The sequence below is a fragment of the Chaetodon auriga genome, chromosome 5 (genome assembly GCF_051107435.1).
Source record: "Chaetodon auriga isolate fChaAug3 chromosome 5, fChaAug3.hap1, whole genome shotgun sequence".
NCBI lineage: Eukaryota > Metazoa > Chordata > Actinopteri > Chaetodontiformes > Chaetodontidae > Chaetodon > Chaetodon auriga.
In genome coordinates, this window is record NC_135078.1 from 29,702,754 (window position 1) to 29,721,465 (window position 18,712).

The 18,712-nt window shown below is 41.8% G+C and overlaps 1 protein-coding gene across 1 annotated transcript in view; it reads left to right on the top strand.

Moving 5' to 3' along the window:
• The first annotated feature begins 142 nt into the window (after positions 1–142).
• The window catches only part of LOC143320720 (regulator of G-protein signaling 3-like), a 43,584-nt gene continuing 25,014 nt past the window's right edge, over positions 143–18,712 (top strand). The window contains exons 1-10 of the mRNA XM_076730582.1: positions 143–172; positions 8,290–8,438; positions 8,606–8,855; positions 8,941–9,160; positions 11,990–12,040; positions 14,477–14,535; positions 15,398–15,492; positions 16,041–16,094; positions 16,443–16,503; positions 17,787–17,919. Coding sequence (XP_076586697.1) covers positions 143–172; positions 8,290–8,438; positions 8,606–8,855; positions 8,941–9,160; positions 11,990–12,040; positions 14,477–14,535; positions 15,398–15,492; positions 16,041–16,094; positions 16,443–16,503; positions 17,787–17,919 — 1,102 coding nt within the window. The remainder of the gene's footprint in view (positions 173–8,289; positions 8,439–8,605; positions 8,856–8,940; positions 9,161–11,989; positions 12,041–14,476; positions 14,536–15,397; positions 15,493–16,040; positions 16,095–16,442; positions 16,504–17,786; positions 17,920–18,712) is intronic.

Genomic DNA, 18,712 nt, shown 5'->3' on the forward strand with positions numbered 1-18,712 from the left:
AGGAGGTGACACCTCCTCCCCAGGCAGCGTAACAGCCACCCCACCACACCTGACCAGAAAACTGTAAGGAATGTTGCAGCCATGCTATTGGAACGTTTGCGTTAGTTGGGTAAGCGACCTGACAGGCGCACATGTCTTAACCATGTCGGACAGACAGGACGGGGCTTTCAAGGTAAATGGTAAATGGACTGTATTTGTAGAGAGCTTTTCTAGTCTGCCGACTAATCAAAGCACTTTTACAACACAAGTCTGCATTCACCCACTGGCACATGCATCCATATGGTGGCTAAGCCACCTGCTCATTATAAGCGTTATCCATTCAAACTCACTGACACACCGATGGCACAGCACTGGGGGCAATTCTGGGGTTAAGTACCTTGTGGAAGGATACATCCACATGTAGACTGCAGAGGGATCAAACCACCGACCTTCTGATAAGTGGAGGACTGCTCTACCTCTTGAGTCACAGTTGCCCCATTCGTGATTTAAAACCCAATGAAAGTATTTTAAAGTGAATTTTGTGCCAGACAGGTGAACGATGTAAAGGTTTCAGATTGGACTAATGTGGACTCCCGGTCTGCTTTTCACCAGAACTCGTGCTGCTGCGTTCTGTATGAGCTGTAACTGACCAATAGCTTTCTTAGCAGACAGAAGAGTGTTACAGCCATCCAGCCTGCTGGAGATTAAAACATGGATTAACTTTTCCATGTCTGCCTGAAACATTCTGACTCTGGAAATATTCCTTCAGTAACTGAAGAACACTTCAGTCACGTTTCTGATGTGATGCTTAGCTCTGAGTCAATGATAACGTTGAGGTTTCTGACCTGTTCCTTGGTGTTTATTGTCAATAGATTAAGGTGTTCATACAGTTTCACTCTCTCTCCAATGGCAAGGATCTCAGTTTTGTCTTGATTTAGCTGTAAGAAGTTCAGAGTCATCCACAATGAGGATCCTGAACAGCAAACACTCGACCCCCTTCAGTCTTTGGACGTGAGCTGGGAGCAGTCAGCAGGTTCCTGGATCTCTGGCTGCACGCTGGCTGGTCTGAGGACAGCAGTTCAGATAAACTCTGTTAAACTTGGAGTAATATGACTGTTTCTCAGTCTTTGTTAGGAGTCTCGCTGCTGCATTTTGTAGAATTTAGAGTCCGTTCATTGATTTGTGATTTCTGTCTGTTAAAAGACCATTACAACAGTCCAATCGTGAGGAAATAAAAGCATGAATGATAGGTTGAGTGTCATTAGGACTCAGCATTGATCGTATTCTGGCAGTATTTCTCTGATCATAGTAACATGACAGGATAACCTTATTAGTGCATTTCTCAGGAGTCCAGGAACACTCCCAGGTCCCTCACATTTAGTTTGACGTTAGCTGATAATGCACCGAGAGAGGACCGGATACTGGATGGAGGCTGTCAGGGCCAATGATGAGGATCTCTGCTTCATTAGATTTCATTTTGCTGACATCTGTTTTTGATACCTGCTGGACGAGACAAGACTGTGATATGGATGAAGTCCATATGCATCGTTTAATTTGATTTCATTGCTGTATGAATAAAACTGTTTGTGTGCCTGAATGAAGCATTAAGAGGCTAATGGAGCAGAGCGGCATCAGGTAATTTAGGCAAGGCAAGGCAAGGCAAATTTATTTGTATAGCACAATTCATACACCAGGCAATTCAAAGTGCTTTACAGAAGCATAAAAATACATTAAAATCATACATTTCAAAGAAAGAAAGAAAGAAAGAGATTAGAAGAGAATAGAAAATTAAAAATAAAATACAATTAAAGGAACATTAAAAACAGAAGCCAGTAAAAGACAATAATTTAGCATTTAAGACAATAATTTAGCATTTAAAATGATTACTTTAAGTAAAAGCTGTAGCGAATAATAATGTTTTCAACCCTGATTTAAATGAGCTGACGGTTGGTGCAGACCTCAGGTGTGCAGGGAGAGTGTTCCACAGGTGAGGAGCATAATAACTGAAAGCTGCTTCACTTTGTTTGGTTCTCATTCTGTGAACACACAGTAGACCCGTCCCTGATGACCTGAGAGGTCTGGATACTTCATATGGAGTTAATAAATCTACAATATATTTCGGTCCTAGACCATTTAATGCTTTGTAGACCAACAGTAAGATTTTGAAGTCTATTCTGTGACTCACAGGAAGCCAATGTATTGATCTGAGGGCTGCTGTGATATGGTCCATTTTTCTGCTGTTTGTAAGGACTCGTGCAGCAGCATTTGGAATCAGCTGTAGTTGCCTAATTGATTTTTTGTTTAGTCCAGTAAAGACTCCATTGCAATAGTCCAACCTACTGAAAATAAATGCATGAACCAGTTTTTCCAGGTCTTCTTTGGACAGACATCCCTTATTCTGGTTAGATTTTTCAGGTGGTAGTAGGCTGATTTGGTAATGAGCTTTAACTGGCTGTTAAAATTCAGGTCAGAATCAATAATTACACCAAGATTTCTGGCTTTATCTGTTGTTGTCAGTGACATGGCATTAAGGTGAGCTCTGATCTTTGACCTTTCATTTTTGGGGCCAAATACAATCACTTCTGTCTTATCTGCATTCAGCTGAAGAAAATTCTGGCACATCCACTCATTGATTTGATGAATACACTCACTCAGTGAAAGTAAGGGACTGTAGTCATGTGATGACACAGAAATATAAAGTTGTGTATCATCGGTGTAAATATGATAAGAAATATTATGTTGCTCCATGATCTGAGCTAGGAGCAACATGTAGATATTGAAAAGAAGTGGTCCGAGAATGGACCCTTGTGGCACCGCACACATCATCTTTTGTCGTTCAGACACATGCTCACCAATAGACACAAAGTAGTCTCTGTCTTGTAAGTAAGACTTGAACCAGTGTAGTACAGTGCCAGTAAGTCCCACCCACTTTTCCAGTCTGTCCAGAAGTATGTCCTGATCAACTGTATCAAAGGCAGCACTGAGATCTAATAATACTAAGACTGAGGCTTTGGAAGCATCATTATTCAGATGTATGTCATTTAAAACTTTGATAAGTACAGTCTCAGTGCTGTGGTGTGGACGAAATCCTGACTGAAATGCATTAAAAAGATTGTTCTGCATCATGAAAGCATGCATTTGTTGAAAAACAGCCCTTTCAATAATTTTTCCTAGAAAGGGAAGATTTGATATTGGCCTGTAGTTACTTATCGCTGAAGCATCCAGATTAGTCTTTTTTAGGAGAGGTTTTATTACTGCAGTTTTCAGGGCCTGGGGAAAGTGACCAGACTGAAGAGAATTATTTATAATCTGCAACACGTCTGGAGCTATGCAATTAAAGACATTTTTAAACAAGTTTGTTGGCAGAGTATCAAGGCAGCATGTTGTGGATTTTAACTGTGATACAGTTTCTGTCAGCCTTGTATGATCTAGAAGGTTAAAATGTGCTAGATTAACTGGAGAACAAGAAGGCACAGATGGACTTATCATTTTGCCTGAGCTGGAGCTGCACACTGTTTGTCTTATCCTTGAAATTTTATCTGTAAAAAAGGCTGCAAATTCATTGCATGACTTGTTGGATAGCAGCTCAGGAGGGACTGATGCTGTGGGGTTTGTCAGCCTATCCACAACAGAAAACAAAGTGCGGGCATTATTACAGTTTCTGTTGATAATCTCTGAGAAGAATGCTTGCCTTGCCTTCTTTAGTTCATGGTTGTAGGTGTGGAGACTGTTTTTGTAAATCTCATAATGAACCTGGAGTTTAGTTTTTCGCCATCTGCGCTCTGCCTGTCTGCAGACTCTTTTCTGGACTTTGACCAGTGTGGTGTTTCTCCAAGGTGTCTTTTTCCTTCCTGATAAAACTTTTGTCTTAACTGGGGCGATGGAGTCAATAATAGCCATAACTTTGGAACTGAAACTATTTACAAGGTCATCAGTTGAAGCTGAGGGCAGTGTTGGTGATGGTGTAAAACACTGAGTGAAGACTGCACAGGTGTTATCATTAAGATAACGCTTTTTGATTACCTCTGTTCCACTTTGGTTAAGAATAGCAGGTATGGCCATTTTAAATGACACACAGTAATGATCAGAAAGAGCAACATCCATCACCACAACCTCAGAGATATTGAGCCCTTTGGAAATAACCAAATCTAATATACGCCCTTTGTTATGTGTTGAATGTGTTACGTGCTGAGATAGGCCAAAATGATCCAGGATGTTTAGAAGTTCTTTAGCACATCCATCTTTGAGATTATCAACATGAATGTTGAAGTCACCCACTAACAGAACACAGTCAAAATCAATGCAAACAACAGACAGTAGATTGGCAAACTCATTGGAAAACTTTGCATTGTATTTTGGAGGCTTGTAGATGGTTACGAAGACTGATCGACAGGGAGACTTTGATTGAATGGCAACATATTCAAAAGATTCAAACTGACCATAAGAGACTCTGCTGAATTGAATGCTATCATTAAACAAAATGGCGACTCCTCCTCCTCTCTTATGCATTCTTACTTCACTTATGAAACTGAAGTTCGGAGGGGCTGACTCATTGAGAACTGCTGCGCTGTTATCTTGTCCTAACGAAGTTTCAGTTAAAAACATAAAATCAAGCTTGTGCTTGATGATAAAGTCATTGATTAAGAATGATTTGCCTGCCAAAGACCTAACATTTAAAAGAGCTAAATTAAATGTGCTGAAAAGTACAACATCCCCATTTTCTAGAACATACTGTGGCTGACGTGGAATACATGTTAAATTCGATGATGTGATGTTTCTGGAGAGATGGGCCGATCTTCTCCTCCTACCTATTGAGACATGAATCACTGCTTCCGGCACAATGGGCCCTGGCTTTTCCTTGGAAAAGTCAGGCATAACATTTGCCTTAAAAGCTGGACCTGGAACACATCAGTTACCAACACAAATAGGTGGCTGTGCAGGGCTCTTACTAGGGGACTGGAGTAGGTTCAGATCAAGCCGTGGAGGGGGTGGAGGTGGTGCCTGTCGGCGCTGTGGTGGTGGAGGGGGACAGGGTGGTTGTAGGGGGCGGGGTGGAATTTGGGGGGACAGGATCCCAGATGGGCAATGAGTAAGTCTGATACCCGCGCTGACAAGTTTGTTCATTTTTTGTCAGTAAACTCCAGCAGGGGGGAGGATGGTGATGGGATACCCAGTGAAGATGATGAGCTAGATGGAACTTGGGCAGTTGGAGATGGTGACCTAGGTGGAGTTTTAGTGGTTGGAGTCGGTGAATCCTCACGAGCAGTGGCCCCTGGTGGAGGACATGAGGCATCCCCCTTTTTGCTCTGGCATCCTTCATGGTTAGAGCATACAGGCGGGGGGAGAGTTGGTTCTCCTTCATGTTTTGGTGTTTGCTGCTTTTGTTTGGATTCCTCTTGTCTCTTGTCCTTGGGAGTGGGAACAGTGTTACGCAGGAAGAAAGATAGGTTGGAGGCAAAAAGTTTTACTCCTGACTTGTTTAGGGAAAGTCCGTCTCCTTTGAAAAAATGTCTGCGGTCCCAGAAAAAGTTGAAATTGTCAATAAAATGCACTGAGTGGACATCACATGCAGTTGAAAGCCATCTGTTTACTGCCAATAATCTGCTGAATCTCTCTCCTCCTCCTCTGACTGGTGGTAAAGGCCCACTGAAGAAGACCTCAGCATTCAGAGAGTTCACTGCATTTAGCAGTTTATCTAAATCTCGTTTGAGCACTTCAGATTGTCGTTTCGCAATATCATTTGCCCCTGTGTGCAGTACAAGGTATTTCAAAGTTGGAATTTCTGCAACAAGACTGAGGATTCTGTCAGTCATGTTGGAGACCGTATCATCAGGAAAGCACAATACTTTCGTGTTTCTGCTGTACATGCTTCCAACGTCTTTAATAGCAGAATCACCAACAACCAGAGTCTCAGGACCAGTCAGTAGCTTTCCGTGTAGCTTTCTGTCTTCTGACTTCCTGTCAGGCCTTACCCTTCTCTGTGAGTCAGAGGAGTTATCCAGGTTTTCAGTTGGAGATCCAGGGTCCTGCAGTAGTGGAGCAAAAGGGATAATCTGGATAGCCATTTGCAGATATGAGTGAAATATTCATATTTTTATAAAAAATATTCTTCTGCATCATTTAAAAAAATATTTCACCAAAATTTGACCCTGAAAGCTTCCTTCTAAAATTTCAATAAACTTCTGATTGTTTGAACAAAGTTTGAACAAACAGAAAGAGTTTGTAACAGTGGAGACAGTCAAGGGTCCAGAAGAGAAAAACAGAATTTAGATCAAAATAGAGTTTCAAATTTGGATCATCATCATGTGACTGCTGATCAGATCAATGAACAATATTCAAAACTAAATATGCGGAGAGTGAAGGAAAGTCATGCTTTTACATGTACTTTGTGTCAATTTATGTCAGTCGGTTATAGAAATGTACTTGTGCTGTGTGTACGTCGGAGTCTTAAATTCTCAGATTTCTGACTGGAGTTTGGTTTGTTGCTGTGGAAAGAGGCTGTTTCTTCCATCCTCCCTGTTAATGACAAACACATGTGGACCCCCTCGCTGTGTGGTGGAACAGCAGGAAGGTACTGATTGTAACATCAACAACACCGGAAACCAAGCAGTGTTTTTCACAGTAAAAGAGTTTGGTTTAGACAGTGAAAACTAACACCCCAGTAATTTTCTTCATTTATCATTGACCTATGAACTGTTGTTATTTATGTTTTTTCTTTGGTAATTATAAACAGGTTGAGATTAAAACTTCATTCTTGGCCTTAAAAAAAGATCAGTGTCCATTTAGAAGCTAATCTGGAACCTTTAAATCATGTCAAACAACTGAAGTCAACATGGACGAGAGGGTGGTGCCACAATTTTCACTGAATGTATGTGCTGTGAGTGTTTTGTCAATGTTGCTTTTATTTTGTAAAAAAGAAGCTTTTATGCTGAAAGTGCACACAGGAAATGGTCCCGTTTGGTCCTGCTTAACTTGACAAGGTGAAAAGGTGCTCCTGGTTTGAATTTTCTTCCTTCAGGAGGGAAATTAGAAGAAAAACACACTGAGTTTGGTCAGAAAGAGAAAACAGTGAAACACTGAGCGGTTCGTTGGGATCTTCATGGAAGCGTCTCTTTGTAGCAGAAAAAGGTGAGACTGAAACTGAACTTCATTTAGTTCATTTGAACTTTGTTTGAATTGAATCAATGATGTGTCTGCAGGAAGAAACTTTAAATGCTCAACGAATCAAAGATTTGAAAACATGAAACTGATTTAAAGATTTCATGATATAGAATGTAAAACCAGACTTTCTCTAATAACTGAAGAAATGTAATCTTTAACTCAGAAACATGAAATTCATTGAATAGAGTTCAGTGAGAAGTGTCTCAAATTAAACATCACATGTTTATCTGGTTAAATTAAATGTGAAAGTATATTAAAAAGATGAATGAACACAAAGTTAAAGCGTGAGCAGCTTCTGTCTGAAGAGACGTCAGAGCCGATCAATGAGTTTGTGGATCACTGCAGCTGTTAAACGAATGCAGTGATTTAATGAAAGATTTTAAAAGGCTGACCATCAGGAAGTCATTCAGAACCACAGAATGTCTTTTATTGCTCCTGAAAGTAAAATAAACACAACCAAGTTTTCAGAGGAATTTACTTTTTTGCACTGTGTGTGTTTTCTGTTTCCTCTTTCTGTGAAAAAGAATAATGTTGATGTTTTTCAAGTATTTTTTTCTTGGGTGTCTTAAATTTCCCTCCTAAGAGACGAATAAGTCAGATCCAGAATCAGTTTTTTGCTCGTGTATGTTGACAGTGAATTGACTCGCAGTGTGATCAGAGACACACCTGAACAAACACTTCAAACTCATGAGCAGGAAGCTGCTTCATACAAACGACAAACTGTGCATCAAACGTTTGAACTGAACTTTGAACTTTTCTAATGAACAAGAAATGTGAAGCATGAGGGTCCTCACAAGAACACGTCTGTGTGTGTGTGTGTGTGTGTGTGTGTGTGTGTGTGTGTGTGTGTGTGTGTTAATCCTTTAATTCTCCTCGTTAGTTTCAATCAGTGTGATGAGCTTCAGTTTCACTTCCTGCTCCAGGTCATTTTTTTCTTCAGGTTTGAATTTGACGATCAAAAACTGAAGCTGAACTACATCATACAGAAAACTCTGAACCAGATCTCTGTAAACCAGATCACATTCTATAAACTAGATCAAATTGTATAAAGCAGATGACACTCTGCAAACCAACAAAACACACTATAAACAACAAACACTGTTGTCCTCTGATAGGCGCTCTGCTAGAGATGTCCTCCTGCTGCACCAGGAGGCGAAGTGTCAGTCTCAAGCCTGTAAGAGGAGGTACGAAGAGGAGATGAAGAGGAGATCAGCAGGAAGCTGTGAGGAGAACAGAGATCCAGGACACCATCAACAGAGGAACATGAGGGCACAGACCCTGAAGAGAGAAACCAGGTGGTGAGAACAGAGACACCATTGACCTCCATATTTTAGTAATACTGTGCATTGTTGATGTCTTTATAGGAAGTTATTATCTCAATGAATCCAGAGCTGACCAGTTTTGAGTTTTGATTACTGATCAATAGCAGACACTGAGCTTGAGATGAGACATTGTGTTTCTTCAGGTTTCCACAGTCTGGAAATAGAACCAGGACTACAGTCAGGACTGGATCTTCAGCTGTGTTCAGGTTAGGAGATGAGTTCCAGTCCTGCAGGCCTGAGGTCAGACTGGCCCTGATCAAGAGGACCAAGATCCAGACTTCCGTCCAGATCTCAGTCAGGACTGTGGAGCCCAGAGCATCTGAACTGGTTCAGGGTTTTATCCTCAGAGACCAGAATGATCCAGGATCCACCGCAACAGAGTCCACCTCTGAGGTCAGTTAGAGATACATTCTGACAGGGGCTCTGTCTGATCTTGGTCCTGAACTGTCTACTGATCTGCCTGTCTACTCTCATCCAGGTTGGGTCCAGGTCCACAGCAGGTCCACTGAGGACTGCAGGTGTGGTCTTGGATCAGTTCTCAGGGAACAGGACCAGCAGGAGGAGGTCTGAGAGAGCTCTGGGTTCAGAGTCCTGCAGAGGAGAGGGGGGTGCACACAGGATTTGGCCTAGGTCTGAGGGGAGGAGAACTGAGACCAGGAGGAGGACGAAGATCCATCCATCATTATTCAGAGGGAGAGGTTAATCAATAATTAATCAATCATTAGTAGACCAATCTGATCAGAATCAGGATCAGCTTTATTGGCCAAGTATGTGTGCACATACAAGGAATTTGACTCCAGTTTACACTCAGTGTACCTGCATGAGAAAAAAGACATGTAGCTCAATGTGAAAACAAAAAGACAAACAAAGGTAGTGCAAAAATATAAAAGAAACAGTATATACAAAGAATGATGATGCAATAAACGATACATACAACAACATTTACAGTGTGCAGGTATTCCTGTTGATGGTGACAGTGAGTGAGGAATGTAACTGTTAGAAACTGTTGATTATTGGATGATAAATGTCCAATCAGTGGATGTTTTGGTGTCACTGTTTGGCTGCTAACTGTCCATCAGGCTGACAGCCGGTGGGAAGAACTCTTTCTGTGTCTGGTTGTTTTGGCGTTCAGAGATCTGTAACGCTTACCAGAGGACAGAAGTTGGAACAGGCGGTCTCCAGGATGTGAGGGGTCTGCAGTGATGCTTCCTTACTGTTCCTCAGTCTGGAGTTGTGTCAGTCCTGAATGGAGGGCAGGTTGGCACCAGTGATCTTCTCAGCAGTCCTTCTAGTGTGTCAGTCTGTTCTGGTCCTGTTTGATGGCAGAACCAAACCAGACGATGATGGATGTGCATAGAACAGACTGGATTATTCCTGTGTATAACTGGATCAGCAGCTGTTGAGGCGGGTTGAACTCTCTGAGCTGATGCAGGAGGTTCATCCTCTGCTGTACCTTCCTGATGATTGAAGCTATGTTTGAAGTCCACCTTAGGTCCTGGGAGATAGCCCTGAAGCTTTCCACAGTGAAATAAGTGTTGTTGAGAATGGTGATGGGGGGCAGTGTTGAGAGGCCTCTCCTGAAGTCCTGAAAACCTGAAGCAGGGGGAGAGCAGACATGCCTGGAGGACTCCAGTGCTGATTGCCCGGGTGCTGGATGTGATTTTTCCCCAGTCACACCAGCTGCTTCCTGTCTGTCAGGAAGTTTGTTTCCATTGACAAGTGGAGGCTTGTGAGTTTAGAGTGGAGGATTTCTTGGATGATGGTGTTGAATGCTGAACTAAAGTCCTCAAACAGGATCCTTGCATATGTCCCTGGGTGGTTGAGGTGTTGTGGTCTGACAGCTGTTGGGATGAAGGACCTGTGGTAGCATTCTTTTTTACACACTGGATGCAGCAGTCTGCTACTGAAGTAGCTGCTTAAGTCCCCCCTCCTCTCACCCACCTCCTTGATGGTGTCCAGAGGGCAGTCCAGGACAGAGCCAGCTCTCCTGACCAGTTTTTCAGTCTTTTTCTGTCCCTCTCAGAGCTTCCACAGCCCCAGCAAACCACTGCATAGAAAACTGCAGATGCCACCACAGAATCCTAAAATGGACCTCAGTTTTCTTAGCAGATGGAGACGACTTTGACCTTTCTTGTATAGGAAATCTCTGTTTTTCGTCCAGTCCAGTTTGTTGTTGAAGTGAATAGCCAGATATTTGTACTCATCCACAATCTCAATATCCAAACACCGGATATTCACCAATGTAGTCTGTGGCACCTATCACTATCTCCTTTGACCTGCTGGCGTATATGTGCAGGTGGTTAGAACCCCACCATTTGACAAAGTTGATCATGATGTTCCTGTATTCCAGTTCATTTCCCTGTGATACATGTCCAACAGCGGCTGTATCACCTTGTGGAGAACTTGTGGATGTGACAGCTGTTGGTGTTGTGTCTGAAGTCCAATGTGCACGGGGTCAAGAGGAAATGAGAGAGCACTGTAGCCTGCACAGCCCCTGTGCTGCAATCTACCACATCAGACACACAGTTGTGAAGCCTCACATACTATGGTCTGTTGGTGAGGTAATTGATAGTCCACGGTGTGTTCTGGGTTACACCATCTGTTGTTCACAAACAACCCTATTCCCACATCATTCCTCTTACCGCTTTCCATTGCTCTCCTGTCTGTTCTCAGCAGTTGAAAATTGTCCAAAGTAACATGCGAGTCCAGCATGAGTTTGTTTAGTCACTTCTCTGTGACGGACATCATGCTACACTACCAATACTCCCTCACGATACTCCTTTTGCAGCCTGGTTAGCACCGTTGGCTCCTCCATCTTTTTGGGATCTCATGTTCCCCATAATAAGAGATGGTACGGATGGTTTATACTGTCTTCCCTTGTCATGACACTTTGCTCCAGCCCTGCATCCCCTCTTCTTCTCAGGTATCTCCAGTCGTTCCAATGTGAGTGCTAACAGCTGTACTTGAGTGTAAACAATGGAGCTGTGACTGAATGGATCTCCCGAAAAAATATCAATAGTTTCACCAGTTGTACATCCATAGGTGAACATATTGGACTAAGAATAGCCGCGGAGGAAGCACTTGCTGGGATGGGTTAAATGCGGAGAAAGAATTTCACTAAGCATGGCGTGTCCAGTTTCCCCTTGTAACTCTGCATGTTGTGTAGTGACAATAAAGGGATGTCTTCTTTTTCTTCTTCTAATGTGCTGTCTGTATTTTGGCAATTCGTAGCTGAGATTTGCTCTGTTGGAGAACAATGAGCAGCCAATCTGGATGTTTCTTCCAACGTTTAACAGTTCCTCCCGACTGTATTGAACCAGAGAGGAACAGCTCGAAATGTGACAGATAAAGAGCAAAAGAAAGCATCAGAGAGTGCAGTACCAAGGCGGCCATCCGTGGTACCATCTTGGATCTATCAGATATTGATCAGTCATTTAAAGTCATCAAAATGAACCAAAGTAAAACTGATCACTGATCACTGAACAAAACAGCCTGTCAGTCATGTCTGTCTGTCTCTCTCTTTGTAGGTCAGCTGCAGCTGTCAATCACTCCAAAGGCAGGGCAACTCATCATTCACAGTAAGTGATGCCGTAGCCAATCAGAGGACAGCTTACAGATGTTAAAGTGTCAGAAGGGCTAATGGGTCACCAGAAATGAACCAATCACATGCCAAATTTCAGGCATATCACTGTGGGTGGGTCAACACTTATTTTATTATTTTTTAAATTATCGTACATTCAACATATATGATTAACTTTGTTTAACTCTTTCTGTCAGTTGCAAGTCACTGCAAGATTTCCAGACAAATTTCACTCTCATTTGCGTAATGCAAATAGTTTTTGGATTGTTGGTCAGTCCAGTGTTGCCCGGAATCCCACAATGCCTTGTGAAACAAATTGCCGACATCCCATAGAAAATTGAACCAAGGGGTTTTACGCTCATATTCCAATGGCCCATCTTCAGGCTGTCAGAGTGTTCAATACTCCACCCGTCCATGTACTGCTATCGTTTAGTTTTTATACTCGTGCCATACATCGCTGGAAAACTAAGATCCTTGATGATTTGAGAGACAAGAGACATATAGAGACAAACATCAATCACAACAGTAGTTACATTCAACACCAACAACAAACAATTGATTATAAAATTGAAGCAACTCACTGATGAAGTCTCATAGTAGTCCACGATTGATAACATTCAGAAAAAAAAACAAAACAAAACAGTTGTATTACACTGGCAAATGTCCAGACAATTCAATACAGTGAAGAATTTAGTCAATGGCGACATACAAGACTATGCTGTCAAGGGTTATCCACAAATTTCATTGTCTTCACTCAGCCGGAGAAGAACTTCCACTCTTTTGCTTGCTGTTCACTATCAACCCATCAGATGTGTCAGAGGAACTCCAAATAGAGCTGATTGACCTGCAGTGTAGTGTACCATTCAAGGATAAATTCACGTCTGTTGACAGCATTTCATTGACAGTCCATGGACTGACTTTTATGTGAAGGACTTGGGATTTTTTTTTCTGGGGAAAATCCAGAGAATGTGGCATTATGGTGCTCCTGAGTGCCTCTCTTCTGCTCCTCTACTGCGCAAACGGTTTACAACTCTAGTTAACATTATCTTAGAAATGAATGTCAACACCACCACCACAACACAAAATCCAAATGACTAAATTTTCCCAGTATGGGATCAATTAAGTCCTATCTTATCTTATCTTAATCATCAAAACTTTTTCAAGCATTCAATGTACGACAAAGTTACTGTCTGCGTGGACAGACTGAACCGATTCTTGATGCTTGGACTCATCACCTGTCTAATACAGGTGAGTAGAGGTGAATCCCTAACCCTAACCCTAACCCTTGTGAAATGACTTCTCACAGGTGAAAACATCTGAAAAACACTTAGTGTTCAAAGTCAAAGCTCACATTACTGCAGTGCATGCCAAGTATATTGTGATATTGTGGATTTAGCTGGCTATCTTAGCTAATATTAACTACTAACTCTAATGCACACAAATTGCTACCTAGCTGATTTGGCAAAATACTGTCCTGGGCAGTTAACATCTAGCTACGTTTAGCTAGCTGGCTAAGCTTAGCTTGATGCTTGCTAATGTTATCATTAGGAAAATACTATCTGAATAGATACATTAGTTGGCTAGCTTGCTTAATTACTTCACCAGATAAGGCAGAACATGATTACATAATTTATTTTCCAGTGCTAAGTGTTTGTTTCAGCGTGCAATCTCGTATATGTATTTACTGTATACGTATATGTTGCGTCACTGTTTTGGCTGATGCCCAGGATGACACTTGCTTGTGTGTGAGTGTCGTAGTATAATATTCTTCTACGCATATAGTTTTACAAATGTAAAATACAGGGTGTGAATATTACTGTTGTTTCTAATACAATAACGATGTTTATTGTTAATTAATAAATCAAACAATTGGTCCAAGATTATAGATCCAGTTCTTTATACAGAGTCCCATTAAAAGTCCTTGACTCTGGGTCCTGGTTCCAGGTGGTTTTGAAGAAGTTCAATGGGTCCTTGATGCTTTCTAAGGCTCCTTAAAGAATCTCTGGGCGACCTTGATTGTACTCTAGAGGCTATTGGGTGGATTCTAGGGGTCCATGGGTGAGTTCTGTAGCTACTCATGATATACTCTGGGTCCTTGAAAAAACTCTGGGAACCAAATGGTCCTTGGGGACATCTATGCCCTGAAGGGTGTTTTAGGAATTCTTGAACATTATGGATCTGTGGGTCGTTGTAACGGACTGTGAGTCCTTGAGGAGGTTCCTGCTGGTCTTTGAGAAAGAGCTTCTTCACTCCAAAGCTTCTTGAGTGGATTGTAGGGGTCCTTGATTGGTTTTTATGGGTCCTTGAATAGGCTGTAGGAGACAGACAGGAGGAGAGTCTCTCCTGGTCTCACGGTAACTTGTCTCATTAGTATTGAATCAAAATTAATGTTTCTGTCTTGTCATTGACAGAAAAACTTCTTTCTATTTTGCAGTCCACAAGGCCAGGGGGCTGATGGGAAAATCCCAGAGGTCATGTGACTCCTATGTCAAGGTAAAGAAACACTTCAGTGATGTCACAAGCCCAGGTTTTACAGCTTTACAGGTTGTTTATTACTTGCAGGTTCGGTGGTTCAATGTGTTTAAACCTATAGTGTGAAAAAAGCTGATGATAATCTGTCTCTAATCTAAAAATTTACTTTAATAGAAATTGTTAACAAGTGTAAATAACAAAAAACTAAATAATACAAAGTGTAAATAACTATTGTGATAAAATAATGAAATGCTTCTAAGTTTCAGTTTGTCTTTGATCTTTAAAATCATTTCAAACATGACATCATCCTCTAATTGTGCTCCGTGTGGGAACATGAACGACCCTGACGCTGTGTAAGACATTTAACCAATCAGACTGTGATCAGCTGATCTGATCCTCTCTGACACAAACTGACCAATATATTTAATGTTTTCCCTCATTAACCTCATTGATTTCTGTAAATATCTCTTATTGTGAATCTGATGCAGCAACACGTTTCACAGACTGGGAAAGATGTGGAACGCTCCAAAAACACCTGTTTGGAACATTCCACAGGTAAACAGGCTCATTGGTCACAGGTGAGAGGATCATGGTTGGATATGAAAGGGGCATCCTGGAAAGGCTCAGTTGCTCACAGAGGATGGATTGAGGCTCACCACTTGTGAACACATGGATGAAGGAGATGAACACATGAACTCAGAGACACTTCAGAAAACTGCTGTCAGTGAACAGTTTGTTTATTGATGATTGATTCCAGCAAAATCTGGACTGTAAAACATCAATCAATCCAGAATCGGAGTTGTTTAGACTTCACATACATTGTTCCTTTGTGAGTTTTAAATGTTTAATATTCTGAACTTTGTGTGTGTGTGTGTGTGTGTAGTTGGCAGTGACCTCTGACCTTGACCACAGAATCACAATGAAAACTCCAACTGTCCTGAACAACAAGAACCCAGTGTACAACTACCGCTTTATACTGTGAGATACACACACACACACACACACACACAAACACACACACACACACACACGCACACACACACACACACACGCACACACACACACACACACACACACACACACACACACACACAGTCTCAATAATCACACATTACAAGTTACATGATGTGTCAACTAAACGTAAAGAACACTTCCACCACTTTAAAACAGTGTAATTATGTTATTTTCAACATTTTGTTCTTCTGGATTACTCATCTTAAGTGTCCTATTTCAGTCAGTGTGTGAGTGTGTGTGTGTGTGTGTGTGTGTGTGTGTGTGTGTGTTAATGTCTCAGCCTGTCTGTATTTAGTAGTAATGTACAAGTGTCACAAGATGGCAGCAGCTTCATGTGAAGAAACTTACACGTCCTTCCTTCAACTGTTTCACAATAAAATCCTCAAAATAAAAGGACTCTGTTACCTGGCCAATTAGAAAGCAAGGAGTCTTCATACTAAAATATGAGAGAATTAGAAATAAAGTCTGTGTGTGTGTGTGTGTGTGTATGTGTATGTGTGTGTGTGTTTCAGGTATACCAGTGATAACCTCATCCTGAACAGGCTGTTGGTTTCAGTGTTCAACAGGTCAGTGATGACTCAGAGCTGAAGACCCGCCCACTCCGTTCCTCTCTGTATTTACTGTTAAACAGCTGGAAATCTACCTGTGGCTCACATCAGGTTCAGGATCAGGGTCCAAGGGATCTCTTGTGAGACAGCTGAGGTTTTCATATTTTTCTGTTCAGTTAATCAGTGGATCTTCATCTATCTGAGAGTTCCAGCACCTGACAGGTAAAACCTGAGGACCAGGAAGGGCGGGGCTCATTTTTCTCGTACTAACAAACACCTATCTGTCTTCCTCTGGTTTTCATCATTAATCTGACTTACTAATAGGCGTTATTATGTGTTATTATTCCCTTCTCTCTGTCTCCTAAGGTGCAGTCGGCTGATTGGCTGTATGAGCTTTGGGATTGGTTCTCTTGTCTCGTCCCATAAGGTCAGTTTACACCAATCAAAAGACAGATAAACTTCCATTCTGATCGGCTGGAGAAAGGTCCCTATTTTCTTTCACACTCTCACTATTTTATTCGTTATGCACCAAAGCAGGTTCCTTGAATGTGAAAACGTGCTAAACCTGATTGTGAATCTGAACAAACAAAATGTGAATTCATTGTGTGTTCACACGGTGGACGCTCAGTGTTTTTCAGGTGTTTCACCTGTGAGAAATCATTTCACACGAGGTGATTCGCCTCTTCTCACCTGTATTAGACAGGCGATGAGTCCAAGCATCAAGAATCGGTTCAGTCTGTCCACGCAGACGGTCAATTTATCATACAGTGAATCCTTGGAAAAGTTTGGACGATTAAGATAAGATAAGATAAGATAAGATAAGATAAGACAAGATACTAGGAAAATTTAGTCTTTACAGCCAGCAAGTATTACACAGAGCAAACACAGCGTTATATAGAGGTCAAAATAAAAAAGTATACATGCTACAGGATAGAGGAGCTGCTGTAACAAGCTGCCACTTGGACAATTACTAATTTAATATTTCCAGCTGATACCAAAACCTTTCTGGTGATCGACTGATCAAATCTTTTCTTGGTCTCAAAATGGGTCATTGTGGGTCTTGGAAAAAACAGTATCTGAAGACGTCTAACTGGCAGATTAATTAGTTGCAGCCTGAGTTTTAAATCTTCCCTTTGGAGCTTCTGACTGCTTTTCATGCTGTGCACAAATATTTCCAATAGTGGATTCATGCTTTGTGTTTTGACTCACATGTAAACAGCTGAACAGAATGCGTCACTGTAAATATGTCGGTGTTAGCCAAAAGGGATGTTGTCAAATGATCCTTTAAAACAACATGGAAACTCAGAAAGAGGAGAAAACATGAAGCAGCATGAACCACCAAACACTGTTTGAAGCTCAGAGTTCAGATTCTGCACAGATGAACAATAAGAGGCTTTTTATGGTTTGTTTAATGATGGAATGAGCGAGGCGCTAAGAACTCATTATAGACCTCCTGTACGAAAGAGTGGGATGACACTAGCTGCTCAGGACCTTCACAGCGTGTTTATCCACAGATTGGAGAGTTAATATATCACATATTAAATAATATTGTGCAAAAGTTTCAACAGTTTATGCATTTCAATGTTTCCTCAGTAAAACACATTCAACATGTTTGTTAGAGCTCAATAATACAAAGGAACGCTGACTGTAAACAGAAATGCTTCAGGTAGCTTTAAGGAGCTGTTGGCCCTGCCCCCTCTGTATTGGCAGCTTGTCACTGGCTGGTTCTACCTGTTGGGGGAGGAGTTTGGGCAGCGCAAACACCTGAGAGTGACATCACAACAGAACAAACCAATGAGCAGCCTAGAGGAGAGAGCAGCGGAGAACATACCGGCACACTGTGGTGAGTTACTATGAAAAACTCACTTTTTCTGGGATTTGGGGTTTTACTTTGGGTCTCTGGTGCTGCCACACTCATACAAAGTGTGAAATAAGACCGTCCGTGCTTTTATGAGTGAGATATGGATTTCTGAAAGCACCCTGCCTGCAGCTGCCAAACGAGCCAATTGAATTCGGCGCCGATGCCTTTGTAAGAAATGGGCACATTTGCATATTCCCACCCACCAGCCACCACCCCCCTCCCCATCTCCCCGGTGTCTCTCCACCCACCAGATACAGCGCTACCTTCTCACAGATGTGTGATGATGCTGCAATGTGATTGGCTGAGATGAAGAGCTCTGTCATGTGGACCAACCAATAACCAATAACCGATAATCAGCTTCATGACACCAGAGTCCAGCTGTGGTCATAAAGGGGCCACGTTGTGCTTGTTTTCAGGTTCATCCTTTTATTTCAGTTGTCTACCTGAACAGGTTTACAGGCTTTAATTTGCAAACATGATATTGTTCTCACACTGCCCATTGCTGTAAATCTGCTTTTCTCTCTGAAAGCACAGGTTTAGCTGCAGTCCTGCTTCAGGCCCCCCTCCTAAAAAGCCCAGTGTGCTCTGTGTGGTCAGTTCATACAGGCTGTGTTTCCCGTTAGCTCTGACAGTGTTTTTAGCTTTCAGCTAGCTGCATTTCTACTACAAATATGACCACCAGACCTGCCAGCCCCCCCATCCTGGGATTCGGCTCCATATTTTACAGTTTGAATTATTTTAGACACTTTAAATACTTGAACACCCTTTCTCCCAG